This window comes from Octodon degus, unplaced genomic scaffold (genome assembly GCF_000260255.1).
Source record: "Octodon degus isolate 3935 unplaced genomic scaffold, OctDeg1.0 scaffold00239, whole genome shotgun sequence".
NCBI classification, from domain to species: Eukaryota; Metazoa; Chordata; class Mammalia; order Rodentia; family Octodontidae; genus Octodon; species Octodon degus.
Window position 1 is genome coordinate 2,307,236 of NW_004524815.1, and position 17,615 is coordinate 2,324,850.

Below are 17,615 nucleotides of genomic sequence, written 5' to 3' on the forward strand. Positions count from 1 at the left end.
GTGTGCTGGCTTTATCATTCTGTGATGATCAATAAGTCTTATTTAAACTCTGGTTTGGGCATTTGGGTCGAACTAAGGCTGTTCCTGTCATGTGAGATTGGTTTGCCCACTGCGTATGTTTACTTGAATAAATGCCCCCAAAGGCGAAGCTGCTTTCTGAGGAGGCTCTTCCAGTCTGAACTCCCACATGATCCACATTACTTCACATCAATCACTAGCTTCTGGTGTAAGTTTTTCAATTACTATTTTTATTTCACTCTCATTTTTGGTGACTCTGGCATACCAAGGAGTCTCCATTCTGAACAGTTTAATTCCCCTGAAACATCCCCTGCATCACCACCATCCTTCTGGCTCGGGCCTGCTTCCTTCACCCAAGAAGGAGTTCCCTTTTTTTTTTTTTTTTGGTACACTACAGAGTCTGCACACTCACCTAGAATTACTCTGGCTAAACATGTGTACCATGTCTTTGGGTTGTTTCACTTCAAATTCAGGGAGGAGGTCAGCCACATCAAACTTCACCTTCTTTTCTGGAACAAAAATGAAAATGATATTGTGCCATCCTGCTAGGATTTTTCAAAAGAGTTGGTAGACCCTGTACCTCAGATTGTAGATCCTTTGTCAGTGTCAGCCATGTGGAAGAGTCACAATTTGACCTTATCAGTTCCAAAAGTCACAATTTTTGTTACATGTGTCTTGCTTTATCTTGGTCTTAACCATTCAGGAGAAAAGTATAAAATGAAGTACAAGAAATAAAGCCATGCTGTTATGTTGAGCTGTAGGGGACTCAGGTCAACAACTTCTGACATTGCCAGTCAAGTGGAAGACCCAATACAATTATGAACTACTGGACTATTTTGGAATATTTTGCTGAGTTCACATATCTATAATATTTAAATGATGGAACTAAACAAAACAAAGGGGATATAGATGAATGACCATTTTGTACCTGTGTATTCAAAATGGTTAGGTTAGATATATAGCTACATTCTCTTAATTCAAGTAATAGAGGGATTTGTTCCAATAGTGTTTGTAAATAGGATATCATGTCTGCATCTTGTACAACAAATAACCACTAGGAAGGCAGTATGCAATGTGTTAATTATTGGAAACGTCCTACAAATTTGATTTGAAACAGTCTCATTGCTATTTATTTCTCAATAAAATTATGGAAAAAAAAGAGTTGGTAGATGAAAATTTCTGATACATGTGAAGGGTTCCTTGGTTTGAATATTAACGTTCATTATTTATAGAAATTGAAGGGCCAGTGAGATAGCTCAGTGGACTAAGTGCCTGCACCTAGTATGCTGCACCAGCCCCGCCCCTAGGGTGCACTGAGGAGGTGACCAAGTCCCAGTGTGGTGGCACGTGCCTGTAATCTCAGTGCTGGGGAGGCTGAAAGCAGGAGCATCACCATGAGTCCTAGCTGCATAGTAAGACCCTGTACCAAATAAATTGATAGAGCATAAATTAGAAAATCTAGGGCAGCCCTAGTAATCCATCACTTCCCTACATGTTGCTGCACCTTTTCACCGAGGGACACCAGCAGAATCTCTGGATTATGAGCTTTGGGAAGATCGCCATGTTGCCTGGAGCACGCACGCTGCTCTCTGTGTCTTCTCTCTTGCATGAGGCCTGCTTGGCTTCCTGTCCAGTGGATAAAACCATAGGCTGTGACGCCTTCTCACCAGGTGCCTTGAAAGATGCTGCAGACAGGCCTCCACTAAGGAGAGGAACAGGTATGAGTGAGAAAATTACTAAAAGTATTTTAATAAATTCACTACATAAGCAGTGAAACACAGAGGCCACACGTAAACCCCCAAGCGAGCCATTTGGAGGGGAGAGGAATTTGACTTCCACAGTTACCATAGTTCAATAATAAAATGTGCAAATTCCATAAAGGGTATGTGTAATATGCAAAGAGGAAGACGGTCCAGAGGAAAGGGCGCTGATGAACAGTCGTTAGGCAGGAGAATGCAGACCTTCGCAAACCAGAGCTCAAGTCAAGCACTTTAGGCATGTGCAAAGACTTTAAGTATATGCTGACAAAGAACGAGGAGAAACTAAAAGCCATGGGATTTCTACAAATATTGAGTACCAATAAGAAGACAAAAACTGTAAGATGGTACCAGATAGAAATTACGGAGCTGACATTTGCTAAGTGATAGAAAATCTTTAACAGTGATACGGGGAAGAGGTAAGGGTCAGTACACACAAAGATCCATCCACTGCTGTGGTTCTCTCTGGGGGTCAGAAAAGAGGGACAAACACATCGTGGAGCCCAGGGCATCACAACTGCTGGCACCTAGTGTACCAGCAGAGGTGTGCTCTTGAGTACCAGAAGTAGTTCCATTCAGAAGGAAGAAAGCCCAATAATTGCATTCGCAAAATGAAATGTGATGAAAGCCGTGAACTTCTCGGCCCTAGAAGCCGGCGAATTCCAGTCAGGATAAACAGGAAGGCATGCACACACGTTTGCACTCTAGTTATTCCCTATCAAGGAGATCATGCAAGAATCAAGCAGCAAGGCCTGTTCTGCCCAAAACATAGACGATTTCAGCAAGATCAGTAAGTTATTGCTCGTAGAAGCCATGGAGGCAAGAAGCAGTAAGAAGATTAATTAAGAAAATGCCATTTTTATGTTAATGAGGAAAAACAAAAACAAAAACGAGTAATAAAAAGACAGAAACAAAGCAAGATAAAATAATACAAATGGTACAACATCTCAAAACAAAACTAGAAAATTAACAATTTCTATATTATGTATTTTTATCATCAAATTTGTTACCTCAGATTACAGATATATATGCAAGATTGATCAGTTAAACATTAACTCTTGTTTTCAATAAACCTTAATTTTTTGCCTTGTCCTTTTTACTTTTTAGTTTTTAATTTATTTTAAAGAGAGTAAGAACCTGAAAGAATAAATAAAATCTGAAAGGCACAATAGATATAGTAAAAGGGAAAGAAACTGAATATAAGGAATAGCCAATGGAGCTCCTCGTCCAGCTGGGCCTGGCTTGGCTCAAGTCAGCAGCTTTGGACAGTTGCCAGTTCTGCTGATAACCCACCACTATTATGGACTATTGAACTATATTGGGTTATTCTGCTGAATTCAAGTACCTAAAATATTTGAATTGGTATCAAGTATGAAAAGGTCCTTTAAAGACTTCTCCAAATACGCTTCTCTAACAGCAATGGAACACCCATCTCTGACAAAAGAAAACAAAAAAAGGGGATATAAATAAAGGATCATTTTGTAGTGAAAAAAATACATGTATATACAAAATAGTTAGGATACATGTACAGCTCCTTTCTCTTAGTTCAATGAGAAGAAAGGTTTCTACTAATATTGTTTAGACAAGATATCATGTCTGCATCTTGTACTGTGAACAGCCAATATGAAGTCAACAGTGTGCAATGTATTAGTTATTGTAACTGTCCTACTAACCTGTTTTGAAACTGTTTCATTGCTATTTTATTTTCTCATTAAAATGAATAAAAAATAAAGCCATTTAAAAATGAAAAAATGAAAATTAAAGGTAAAAGCATTGTGACAGATATTAAGAAACTGAAGACAAAGATGTATTGTGCTATTTGAGCTGAACTATGTAATGATACATGTAATAAAACTTGAAAATACATATGCCAACATGGTAAGGCAATGGCTTTTGAACACACACACACACACACACACACACACACACACACACACACCCCAGGATAAATAATGGAGATAAAGAAAGCAAAAAGGAAAGGAAAAAAGGAAAGGGATAAATCGTGTAGGTATATACACAGGATAGGTGAGATGCTTGTACTAATAATTTCTATTAGTTTTTCAAAAGTAGCAGTTAATGTTAAAAGTTTTTACTTTGCCTAACTGTATATGCTAACATCAGTAATCCGAGCAACTGCCTTGAGCACAGCAATGCACAATGTAACAACCATGGTTGGGCACCTTTCATCTTGGTCTTTTAAATGTGTACCGTCTCAAATGTTTTGTTTATTGTGGTTATAGTCTCTTTAAATTAGCACAATAGAAAATGTCATTTTAGAAGCACAAACAGAAAACCCTGGGAACACTCTTTCAAGGAAGGTGGACAAGAGGCGAGCTGTGATGAACGAATGTGCAGTCAGTCCCTGGGCATCTCTGCAAGTAAGCGCGTGCGGCTGAAGGGAGGCGCAAAGGAGGGAGAGTAAAGAGACTAAGATGCGTCATGTACGTGTGCTGAACACTTACAGTGCATGAAACCTTCCAGCACTGAGGGAGGGAGCTGAGTGGGCGGGGAAAGGGGGCAACGCAGAATCCCGCTGTGTTGTGCCCCCCTGTCTGCTCCCTCAGGTGAATGTAGACTGCACGTATTGCCAATGGGACTAACAAAACACAAAAGAAATGGTGAAGAATTCTCCCCCCTGAAGCTGATGAGCTCTAGAAAGCCCCCCAAATCCACATGAGTACCACATTGCACAGCACAAGCATGTGTAATTATTATTTTTCAGTTTAACATATCAATCAAATTAAAAATCAAAGAAAACATCGAAAAGAAATACGAGAAGTGGTGAAGGTAACAGCATAAAAATGTAACACCAAGTAGTATTGTTGAGATGGGAAACTTTTCTATTCCTAAGAGGTTGTAGAAATGAATATGAAATTAGATAGTTATCCTATTAGCAGGAATATAATACATAAAGCTGTACTTTGTGACAATGACATGAAGTGTGAGGATGTAATTGTATAGGGAGGGGATTTTGCAAGACATTGAAGCAATTCTGTCATTAGTTACCCTAGTGAGGAAGCTCTCAGCTGCTCAGATTTTGAGTGTTCTGGACCCCCAGAGAATTGGATTCTTTAGCCTCAATAATCACAGAATCCATTTCTTATATTATGTAGAACATGTTTCAATACACAAGAGGCTAAAGAGGTGTGTATGCATGTAGGCACATTTTTTAAAATGTATTTAGTACAGGGTCTGCAGGGTCTCACGACACAGATCAGACTTGTAGTGATTCTCCTGTTTTCAGCTTCCCAAGCGCTGGGATTACAGGGGCACACCACCATGCTCAGTCTCAATCACCATTTCAGTGTGTCCCGGGGGCAGGGCTGACACAGCACACCGGGGATCGAACCCCAGCCCATGCACCTGCCTAAGAAGGCACTTTAGTCTGCTGAGTTATTTGGCCAGCCCTATGTATGCACATTCTGTTGGTTCAGATTATCTGTAAAGTCCTGTAAACAAGATTTTTGGCTGTACCCAACAGACTTTGGACCTTTTGCGGCCCACCGTTGCAACTGTCCTGGGGCCACATGGGAACATGCTTCACTGTCTTTAAACATTTTTATAAATCCAAAACAATCCTAAAAGTAAATGATTATTTAAATAATGATTACTCATGTCAACAGGAGAATTGCCACTATAAACCCAGAAGTGAGTATTGTGTTATATTCCACTGCTCTGGAAGTGTGTAGTTTAAATTCTTGAACATCATAGTATATTCAAGCCCAGTATAATAAAAACTGGGATACAGAAATTTTCTTAATAGGAGAAAAATTGCACATGGACCCACATTCCTGGGCTTTGGGTTTGCACACCATTGAGTTCACTGAAGACCACAATTTAAGACACGAATACTGCACTTTATATTCACGTATTGAATGAACAGTATCTTCTCTACTGAAATATTTTACCATGTTTATTTTCTACATGGACATTTAGATCATTTTAGTCAAACATATATACTGCTCTAAGCCTGGGTGTGGTGGAGCAAGCCTGTAATCCCAGCGCTTGGGAGGCTGAAAACAGGAGGATCACTATGAGTCCGAACTGTATAGTGAGACCGTGTAGACCCTGTACTAAATATATATATCATAAATATTGTTCCAAAATCACTAAATATGGAATCTCTATTCCATGTTGAATATAACTATCTCCAGAAGTTGCCAGACAGAGCTTATTTATTGTTACTCATCACTTAGTGAGACATCCTCTTAAGTAAAGTCTGCGAGGGCCTGAGATCATCTCCTTGCTGATGGGATGTCCAGGAAGCTGCCAAGCCTGCACACGAGGAGTCTGACACTGAGTGAGAATGCAGCCATCTCTGCTTCAATGAGACACCCAGACAGCAGTGTCGGTGAGAAGGCACTGAATGTTCACCCAGAGGATCTCTCATGCTTGGCTCCGTCACAAGTGATGAGTCAAGGGCTCCACTTCTAGCACAGTTGATATCAAAACCCCTTTCTGTTTTTCATGCATTTAGTAAGTATTTAAGGAGAACTTACAATGCCATTGAGATGTTTGCAAGTACTTGTCATCATACTATGAGAAAACTGATAAAGTCAAAGGTCTCATGGAGTTTGCCCTCTTCTGGGGGAAGATAAATGGACAATGTAGGCATGTGTGGTGGCTAAAGGTTGGCCATGATTCGACAGGGCGATTGATGAGTGGGGGGCTGTGCGCACGGTGAAGGGACACTGAGTGGTGGGTGAGGCCGGTCAAGGAAGGACTGCACAACAGGGCCTCCCTGAGTCTTTAGCTTTATTTTTAAATTTGTATTTTTATGAGTGTGTGTGTTCATAGCACATTACTGTTACATTTGCCATGGTGCTTGCTACATGAAAAAGCCATCCTATGCTTTTTATATGCCTTCCCCTCTCTCACCCCACTCTTTATCTCTTGCTTCCACTTGCAAATGATCTCCTCTCCTGCTTCCTATTATCTTCCTCTTCAATTTATTTATAGTTTGAGTTTATCATAGAGGAGAAACCATGAAATATTTAAGCTGAGTTATTTCATTTAAAAATATGATGTTAAGTATTTTCCTCCAAAGGACTCAAGTGTATCCTTCTTGGTAGCAGGGCAGGACTGCAGTGTGCATAAATGCCACATCTTCTCTATCTGCTCATCTGTTGGGGGCCTGCAGGCTGCTCCCAAGCTGCCCGTGTGGTGCGGTATGCTGCTGTGAATGTGGCTGTGCTGGGCTCCTAGTAACGGGAGGTCTGCAACACACTCAGGATGATGCCTACAAGTGGAAGATCTGAGTCAAATGGAACTTCTAGCTTTTGTTTTATGAAGAACAAACCTACAAGTTTGCACAGTGGCTACATGAACTTACAGAGAAACGTTCTTTTTCTTGTGCAGTGTCACCAGATTTTATTTTACTTCTTGATGATGGACATTTATTGTGTAGTAATGTGGGTTGTGTCTTATAATTTACATTTCTTTAATGGCCCGAGACGTTGAACATTTTTTTTCATGTGCTCACCGGCCATTTGTACTTCTGAGAAGGTCTATTCATTTTTTTGGTCCAGCTTTCCTTGGGTGCTTTATTTTGGTCTAACTTTTTTAGTTACTCATATAGGTAGATATTAGTCCTGTGAAGAGTTACTAGAATTTTTCCCATTCTGTAGGTTGTCTCTTCACTCTGTTGGATTTTCCTCTGCTGTGAAGAAGCTTTTTTTATTTGATATAAATCTTTTGTTGGCTCTTGATGTTATTTTTGTGCCACTGGAGTTCTGGTCAGGAAGTCCCCGCCTAGCCCTGTGTCTTCAGCAGTAATGTGATAGAACCTAGAAAAACTGACGGGATGCAGAACAAGCAATCCTAAGAAGGCTGTGCACTGAGGAGAGTGCTCATGCTAGAAGAGGGGCATGAGCTCAAAGAGCTGACACGATGGCGCCGCGAGATCCTAAGAAACCCTGAGCAGTCCAAATCCAACAGAGAAGATAATCATGAAGGTTAGAACTGAAATTAATGGGATTGAGGCTTAAAAAATACAAAGAACCAGTGGATCACACAGCTGATTCTTTGCAAGAAAAAATAGCTAGATTAGCCTTTAGCAAAACTTACCAGGAGAAAACAAAAGACTTAGATCCAAGGAGTTAGGCAAAAAATGATGAAATGACAGTGAACACTGCAGAAACCCAGATCATCAGCAACTGCTGTGGTAAGCTGTACAATCAAATTGGAGAGACTTTAAAAAAAAAATTTTTTCAGTTATGTATTTGGTGCAGGGTCTCACTACGCAGCTCAGACCCATAGTCATTCTCCTGTCCTCAGTGCTGGGATTACAGGCACGCACCTCCATGCCTGATCTCAGTGGCCACTCAGTGGGCCTGGAGGTGGGGCTGGCAAGGTATATGGTGCCAGGATTGAACCCTAGTCTCTGCATTTGCTTATGAAGGCTCTTAGTCTGTTGAGCTATCTTTGCTGCCCTCAAATTGGAGAATCTTAAACAAAAAGATTCCTAGACAGCTATGAGACACCAAAGATGAAAGATGTCAAAACCATGAAAAAAAAATCAATGATATTCAGCATATGTCTATTTTCCTGCCTTTTTGTGTTCTATTTTGTCCTTTTAAAAATTGATATATGAATATGTGGTCTTATGAAATGAATTAGTAAAAATAACGATTAATTTATATGATAAGCCATATTTGGAGGTCTCTCATTAAATTATACTTCTATGTATATGTCACAGTATACATGTGTGTGGAATCTTTTTAAAATAGGGCTGTCAGAGTAAAAATGATAAAGCAAGAAATGCTAGACAAAATTTCCATTGTAATATCCAACTTAAATGTTGACTTATTATTAAGCACGAGTGTGTAGTGGGTGCTCCCTAGTGAAGAGGTCAGGAGGGCGTGTGCACACGTGTAGGACCGCGTTTCTCACTGCTGTCAGCTCCCTTGACTCGGGGCCCGCAAGGTCCCTTGATGTGTTGTCTGCCAGCTAGCCAGTGACCAAGCCCTGCAGGGGTTCATTCCGAGTAAAAGCCTGAGTCATGGCAGCGAGGTGTGGTTGGTGTAAGTGCTGGAGGCCCAGGGCCTAGGGCCTGGCTCAGATGTGTCACTCTGAGGTCTAGTAGAGAAGAGACATGGATGTCCTAGGTAGAGGAGACAGAGAGAAGGTGTGTGTGTGTGTGTGTGTGTGTGTGTGTGTGTGTGTGACAGACAGACAGACAAGCAGACACACAGGCAGGCAGGCAGGCAGGCATGTGTCCTCTGTCTGGTTTTCCTTTGGATCTCCCAGAATGGCGAGGGCAGCCTTGCTAAGAGCCTGGCCTCAGTCCTCGACTCCTGGGAAAGACCACACAGCAGCTCCATAGCTTTCTTCTGACTTCCTGAGTACCCCTAGCCCAGCCAAACGAATGCTGAAGTGACGGCCCCAAGTGGTCACATTACGTGTGGATCCGGGAAGAGCTGAGCTCGTCACATGTACGTGACAGCAGGGCTGGGCTGCATGAGCTCCTACCACATATGAGCTCTGTCTGTCCTTTATACACACGTGTGCATGTGCATGTTTTAGGAAAGAACCTGTATAATGCATGCAGACATCGTTGTCCTCCAGCAGAGCCCAAGACGTCCCAGCTATTATCACATAGGTAGGCATTTCTGGGTGTAATATCTCTTTTTTAATGCCAAAGATTTTGGAAAATTGAGAATATCACTAGAATAAATTTATTTCAATATTGGCTTGAAAGGGTAATGAGTATCTGAAGAATGAACCCAGTTATTATGAATCTCATAAGGCGAAAGTAAATTTCCTAAAGATTCTTTTTGCTCCATAAAATGAATGCACGATTGACCTTCAAGAGCGCACTCTTGACCTCCTTGTTCCTCAGGCTGTAGACCATGGGGTTCAGCATGGGGATGACCATGGTGTAGAACACGGAGGCGATTTTGTCCGTGTCCATGGAGTGGCTGGAGCTGGGCTGCAGGTACATGAAGATGCTCGTCCCATAGAAGATGGAGACAGCAGTGAAGTGGGAGGCACAGGTGGAGAAGGCCTTCTGGGCTCCCGTGCCTGAGTGCTTCCTAATGATGGTGACAAAAATTAAGATGTAGGATGTCCAGATGATAAAGAAGGCAAAAAAGATGTGGAAGCTCACCACATAAATGAGAACCAGCTCACTAACCTGTTTGTCTGAGCAAGAAAGAACCATGACTGCTGGAATATCACAGAAAAAATGGTGGACCACGTTGGAGTTGCAGGAGAGACTGAATGTGTCCCCAGTGTGCAGGGTAGCATTTAGGAAGCCACAGACATAGGAACTGATGACAAGACCTGCACATACACTAGTGGACATGGTGGTGGTGTAGTGCAGGGGTCTGCACACTGCTGCATAGCGGTCATAGGCCATTACAGCCAAGAGATAATTTTCCACTGTAACAAGGGCTGCAAACAGGAACATCTGAGCAGCACAAGCATTGTAGGAAATGAGCTTGTCTCCTAGAAGGAGGCCAGCCATTACTACGGGAGTGACAGTGGAAGAGGAGCAGAAGTCCACCAGCGCCAGGTTCCAGAGGAAGAAGTACATGGGGCTGTGCAGGCACGGGTCCAGCAGGATCAGCAGGACCATGCCCAGGTTCCCAAGCACAGTGATGGCGTAGATGAGCAGGAAGGTGAGAAAGAGGGGCAGCCGCAGGCGGGGGTCGTCGGTCAGGCCCAGCAGGAGGAAGGCTGCCACCTCTGTGCTGTTCTCCATCAGTGCCATATGAGAATCTCTGAATGCTGTATAACAGTGAAAGAAAAGGCAAAGACGAAGAAGTTGAGCTGAAACTGGAAAATATCAGTATTATGTTTTTGTCATTATGCCAATACAGTTGGGATTGGGAGCGTTCAGGGTGGCATGGTTGTAGATGAGCAGCTAGAATATTGAATAGTTCCTTAAAAAGCATTTTTTTGAAAACCACATTAAATCCATTAACCATAGGTACAATTATAAACTTTCTAATCAGAAAATTTTTAATGGATCATGAAGGGAATTTTTAAATTAGTAAGTGTATAAACTGATAAGGAGATGATTCAATAACTTAAAAATAACTACACAACACTATCTATCAGACCACGTCACTCTTTGGGATACAGCAAAGACTGACTTCCACGTTGCCATCCAGGGACAGGCATAGCCACGCACACGGTGGATGTGTGTTCCTTCTTCCACCAGCAGTGCTGTGGATCTGCGTCTGTCATGTTATGTAATCATTGATCCAGGTGATGGAGGGACTCATTCATGCTCACATGAGTATTCAGCAGTAATCTCTGCTCAGACCCAGGTGAACTCTGGCCTGTGGTGAGTAGTTCCTACGCCCAAGTGTCTCAAGTGAGGCCAGATAAAATCAAACTGAAGTGAGGGTATAGTTACTCCTTACATTTTCTTCCCATCTCAGCATTTATTGTGAACCAAGAGAAGGCTTGACTATGTGATGATTGCCTCTTGCTATCTGTTTGGGTGAAGCTAACAACAGAAATTCAAGGAGTGAAATGATCATTCCATCAGTGAAAAGTAATTTATTTATTTATTTTTCTTGTCTCTTGTTTTCATTTATTACCCCTTTTTTTTAAACAAACATTTACTTGAGAGACAGTATGGCAGTAAATGGTATGTCATGAGAAGCAATACATATTTAGAAGGCCAGAGTGACAGGCATTCCAAGCATGACCCTACTATTACACATTGCTATTACACATTGCTATCCTCAGTGCAGTTGCTTAGTTCACAGCTATCAACATATATAGCTAGTCAGGGTGAGACTCCTACCACTTAACTGCTAGCTTCAAAACCCTGCTGAAGATGCTCAGGGTCATTGCTTTACCCATCATGTGCATGTAAATTGTACGGTTTTGCTCCTGTCGTGTTTCCCAGCTTTTCTCCTTGCCCTGCCTTCGTTGTCCAATCCTCAAGTCCTCACTTTCCTTTTAGTTGTGTTATACCTTTCTATTTTCATTTCTTCTTCTGAGTTCTTTTACTAGAGAAACTCTACAATACTTACATGTGTGGATCTGGTTTATTAGTGAAAAGTACTTTAAAGGAAGGGAGAATAGAAAGAAGGGAGGAGAAAACACACACACACACACACACACACACACACATATATATATATATGAATATGCAAGTGATAGCTAAGATAATTGTACTGCTGGTTTCATTGACTTATTGAAAGGAACAGCTAATATGAAACTGCTCAGTTTTGTGTGCCTATATCTGGTAAGCTGCAAAAGTACTTTGAAAATAAAAATGCAATGTAACAACTAGTGTTAATTTCCTATCAGCTTGTTTTGAAGTTCTGTATCATTTTTATTTTTTTTTAATTTTTAAAATCTTTTATTTATCTATTTTTTCTTTCTTTAATTTAACTTAATTTAATTTTGAAGAGTATAAACAAAATAAGAGTAGCTGATTAACAACAGTTCATATATTATACATTTTTATCATCAAGTCTGCTGGTCAGATGAACAGATATAGTTATGTAAGGTTGGACGTGTGATTGAATATTACCACTTGCTTTCATTAAACCTTAAATTTTTGTTATTGTCTCTCTTTTTATTTCTTCTGTTACTTTTTTTAAAAAATTTATTTTAAAGAGAGTGTAGTAATAATTGATACAACATTAGAAATGGCACACGATTAGGAGACCAAGATGACAGGTAGTCAAGCATGGTTTTTGTATTCCGCATTGCTGTCCTCAGTGTAGTTGCTTAGATGCAGATATCAGCATACAGAGTTAGTCAAGGTGAAAATTCTTCACATTAGCTGCTATTTTCAAAACACTACTGGAAATTCCTCATATAATCACCTGAGCCATCCTGAAAAGATACTTGCATTTTTTCTTTCACCATATCTGTCTGTCTATCTATCTGTCTTTCCGTCCGTCCGTCCGTCCGTCCGTCCGTCCATCCATCCATCCATCCATCCATCCATCCATCTATGTACCTATCTGGTACAGGGTCTCACTGGGCAGTTCAGACTCGTAGTGACCCACCTGTCTTAGCATTCCTAGTGCTGGGGTTACGGGCATGTGCCACCACAACTGGTGTCCCTGGATAGCACTGTGTGCCTGTGTTTTGGGGCTGCTACAGCTTGTGGTAAAGGGAATCAAACCTGGGTCCTTGAGTTTGCCAGGCAGGCACTTAGATTGCCTAGCTATCTCTCCAGCTCTGTTATTTAAATTTTTATTCTCTTTTAAAAAAGAGTTAAAAATAACCACTTTCCCCAATGCCATTTGTCGAATAAACTAAAAATGGATCAATGATAGAAACATTAAAACAGAAGAATCAAATTTTCTGGAATATAAAATAGGTAAAACACTTGGAGACATAAGTATAGAAAAGGATTTTCTAAACATCCTCTGAATCACACACACACAAAAACAGCAGCAAGATTGAACAAATGGATTCTGTCAGTCTGCAAGCCACGTGTACAGCAAGAATCAACCTGTAGAGCCAAGAGACAACCTACAGAATGCGAGAAAAGCTTTGCCAGCTACTCCCCAGAGGACCAATATCTAGGGAATATAAAGAACTCAAAGGAAATTAAACCACCTAAAATTCAAGACGCAATCAAGAAATGGGTAGGAGAAATGATCACACACTTCAAAGAAATAGAAATGGCCAACAAATACATGGAAAAATGTTTACCATCTCTGGACGTTAGAAAAATGGAAATTAAAACAACGTTAAGGTTATATGCTAGTCTGAACGATGGAAGTCATTTAGAAATCAAGCAATGACAAATGCTGGCATGGCTGTGATGGAAAGGGGCCCTTCTGCACTATTGATTGAAGCACAAAGGTTGTGCAAATGTTACAGAAATCAGTATGGAAATGACTCAATAAAGTGAAATTAGAAACTCAGATGACCCAGCTGTCCCCCTACTAGGTGACGTCCCCAAAGAGCTCAAGTTATGTACTGCAATGGCACTTGAATGCCCTTGCCTATAGCAGCGCACTTCATAATAGATAAATCCCAGGAGCAGGCTGCATGCCCATCAACAGGTAACTGGGAAAACACATGGTGCCATCTATATACACAGTGGAACAAGACCCAGCTGTAAAGAACGACACGCTTTAGCTATTGTTGGAAATGGGTCCACCTGGACAATATAATGCTGGGTGAAATAAATCCGAAACGTGAGCTGGAATACCATATGGTATCTCTCATTTCAGCAAGGCAAAGCAGAAATAAAGCAAATGGCAAAGGATGGATAGAAAGGGACAATGGGACGGGTCTCTTGCTGCCAGGAAGTGGTCCATGGGAACTCAGTTAAGGGGTGAGGAGGAGGGGAAGGGGAAGTGAGAGGAATAAAGTTGCACCATGCACAGGAACCTAGTACCCCAACTAATGTAAAAATTGTGATTCATAATATGAGCTAATACAGTATCAACAGCAAGGAAAGGGAGTAGGGGAACTTCCTTTACAGGGGATGGAGGAGAAGGGAGGGGAAAGGGAGGGAATCCTTTTAAAAAAGAGATAAACCAGCTATACACCTGTAACCACTCCCCAAGATGATTGTAAGCTGCATGGGGAGCAAATATGTACTAATAAAATAAAAATTATGAAAAAATAATGAAATACAGAGTTCATTTTCAAAAACTGTAATGTCTTTAACACGATAAAGAGTTAAGAAGCTATGAGTTACACTGGAAGCTTTCTCCTACTGTTTCACCCTTCTCCACAATCTGCACAAACGTCCCCGGCGATGTGGTGACATAAGTGAGGTGTGGGAGCATGCTCATTGCAGAGGACTTGTGAGGGAAGGTGCAGCATCAGACGCGCTGGCTCAGAGAGTGTAGCACCTTAGGTTAGAAGGATGGCTGAAGGACCTGACATCTGCCACCTCGTAACTGTTAGTCCACACCAAATCCAATGAAAGCGCTAGAAAACCAACTGTTATATAGTAATGTGCAAATTAAATAGAACAGTAAATGAACCACAGCAAAGGGACAAGCATTAAGAACATGTGAGCCGGGTGGGTAGGACAGCTCAGAGGACTAAAGTACCTGGCCAGCCACAGCACAGAGGCTGGGGTTAGATCCCCAGCGTGCTGTGGGGCCCTGCGCCCGGAGTGCGCTGAGAGTGCTGTTGAGACTCGTGTGGTGGCGCGCCTGGAATCCCAGCGCTTGGGAGGTGTAAACAGGCGGTTCACTATGAGTGCGATCTAGTACGAGACCCTATAGACCATGTAGACCCTGTCCAAAAAAAAAAAAAAAAAAAAAAAAAAAAAAAAAAAAAGGACTGGTGGTGGTGATTTTATTTTCAGGGATAATGGTTTGATCCAGGCAGCTGTCGACATGCAGGTTGTAGCTCAGGGGTATTAGAGTCCTTGGTTTCCCTCCCCCGCGTGTGTCCCTCGCTAGGGCTTCTGGGAGTGGCCCTAATCTCCGGTGCCTCTCAGGTTCCCTTTACTCCAAGTATCCACTCACTGCTCCTGCAGTTGCATGCAGGACAAGATTTCTCCACCTGGCTTTCCTGCAAGCAATATTTTAGCTGAGAAACAAAACTCCATTATTGTCGAACTCATTCTCTCGTTCATTACTGTCAATGCACACTAAGCTCAAAGAGACCGAGAGGTGAGACTTCCACTTCAAGGGAGACTTCCACTTTAGCGCACAGACAGGATTTGGTGGCAAGTTGCATATTTTAAATCTTTTATTTGAATCTGTCTTGTATAGTGACAGTATTTAAATTTTTTATATAAATTTCAGTCTTTGGAATTATATATGTACAAACTCTCCCTTCCTGTTCGTTTACTCCTAAGTGTTCAGTGACTGCAATTTAGGATCCAGCAGCATGAACATACCAACTTCTCCAATCAGAACAGAAAGAATTATCGTTAGCTATGCTCCTTCACAACTAAGGACGAGCCTTCTACCCAGTGCTGGCATGCGCTGTGTGTGTGCATAATGTTCTTACATTAGCACTGGCAAAACTGCACAATCCAGAAGTTGCACTATGCTTGAAGGTTACAGAGGTCATCTGAAAGAGATGCGCAACCTGAGAGTCAAGGCGGCACTTTTCAGATTATGTTAAGCCAGTTAGCCCATTCAGCATTTTAAAGAACAGACACTGTAGTTCTTTCTTTGGGATTATGAGTGTTTGTGTCTCTGGAAATATGCAGCAACAAGCTAATGTCACTAATCGCTCAAAGCAGCCTCTTTCTTAACTTTGGTCACTCTGGGGGCTTTGTCATCAGTCACAGAAAGCTTCACGATGGGCACTCTTACGTTTATGCTCCATGCTCACCTTCATGAAAACATCCTTAGTTTTAAACAACTCACCAGAACTCTAATTAGGCTTCTGACTTTGCATAAATTACATTTCTGATGAACATGGTTATGCAACGCAGATGCTTACCAGTTTGCTAAGAGAAAGAAGAGCCAATGTAAAATATCATTTATGAAATCATAAAGTCTTCCATGAAAGAGGCCTTGCTCTTAGTGGACTCCCATTCCTCAAATGGCAGACAGAATATTCCCACTACTCTAGGGTAGGAGGGAAAAACAGAGAACATTAACATGGATCTAGTTCCAATCAACCATGAATTCTTTCTACGTCACTGGAAGAACCATTCATTTTTCCTTATGTATAAAGTAAATGTACTAGGGCTCCTTTTCCCGCATAACTCACAGCAATGTATCTGTAAATGATGAGAGGGCTATAAATCCTTTCTCAGAGGATTCACCATTGTGTATAATTTTTATCTTTGAGTATTTTTCCTGACACAGCGTCCTACCTCATAGTAAATCCTCAGGTCAGAAGGTCTTCATGTCGTGACAATGACTCTCTTTGAACTAGATAAATGCTGCCTAGTGGCTCATGAACTCCAATGGGTGCCTTCTGAGGTGATGTCATTTTGTGTTCTACTGGGATCCCAGACACATGGGGAGCCCGGAGACCACTACAAGGGCACCACGCCCCCTGGAGAGCTCCTTGGGGAATAACTACAATCCTTTCATTCCTCTCTCCTGTGGAAGAAACAAATAAACTGCCTAACAGGACCAATAGTTATTGTGCCTTAAAAATTAAATGTATTTTAACTGATAAATGAAAATGTTGATATTTTACACTTGACTGAGTTACCCTGAGATGTGTTTGTACATACATACATACATACATACATATATACATACATACATACAACTGTAAATTTTAGACCAGTTAAGAAAACTTTGGGCCAGGGAGATGGCTCAGTAGAATAAGCACTTGACTGACAAACGCAAGGATCTGAGTTCAACCCCTGGTTCTGCGAAAGAAACCCCAAAACTTTGTCTCCTAAAATATTTTTATTTATTTATACTGAGATATTCTAGTATCCTGTCAACCTATTTTGGAGTTATATGGTAAATGATTATGGTCTTTATACCCCATTTAAAATACAGTTTATTGGGCCCTGAGCTTTCCACTATAATTTATCCCTTATCTTTTTACCTGGGATGTGTCTTTAATTTTCTCTCAGTGAACCAAATGTAGACATTTTGTAGATAAACAGGTAACGCAGAGGTGCACTCCTAAAACACATAAATATCCTCCGCCAGGTCTGTCCCTTGCATCTCAGTCGAAGGCCCACACACTGTGTTCTTTAGGTGTGCACTGATTCTGCCTTCACCCTTATTCCCACCTGCTAGTACCTGCAGTCCTTCTACAGGGCAGCAATAGTCCAAGCTTCCTGCTCCTAATAATAATGCAGCACTGATTGCTCAGCCTTCCTCCACCCCTCCACTCCCTGTTCCTCTGTGTCTGGTCACCAATTCAGCACCCCAGACGTGTGGTCTCTGGCTCCTCCTTCCCTGCCAGCTCCCAGCCCCACTTTGTGAGCAGCTGTTCTCCACCCAGACCCCTTTC

The 17,615-nt window shown here is 41.5% G+C and overlaps 1 protein-coding gene across 1 annotated transcript; it reads right to left on the reverse strand.

Moving 5' to 3' along the window:
- Positions 1-9,537: 9,537 nt before the first annotated feature.
- Positions 9,538-10,488, reverse strand: LOC101569043 (olfactory receptor 5B3-like). Its single transcript, XM_004645857.1, has one exon. It carries the CDS (start codon positions 10,486-10,488, stop codon positions 9,538-9,540), a length of 951 nt encoding a protein of 316 aa, XP_004645914.1.
- Between the last annotated feature and the right edge of the window lie 7,127 nt (positions 10,489-17,615).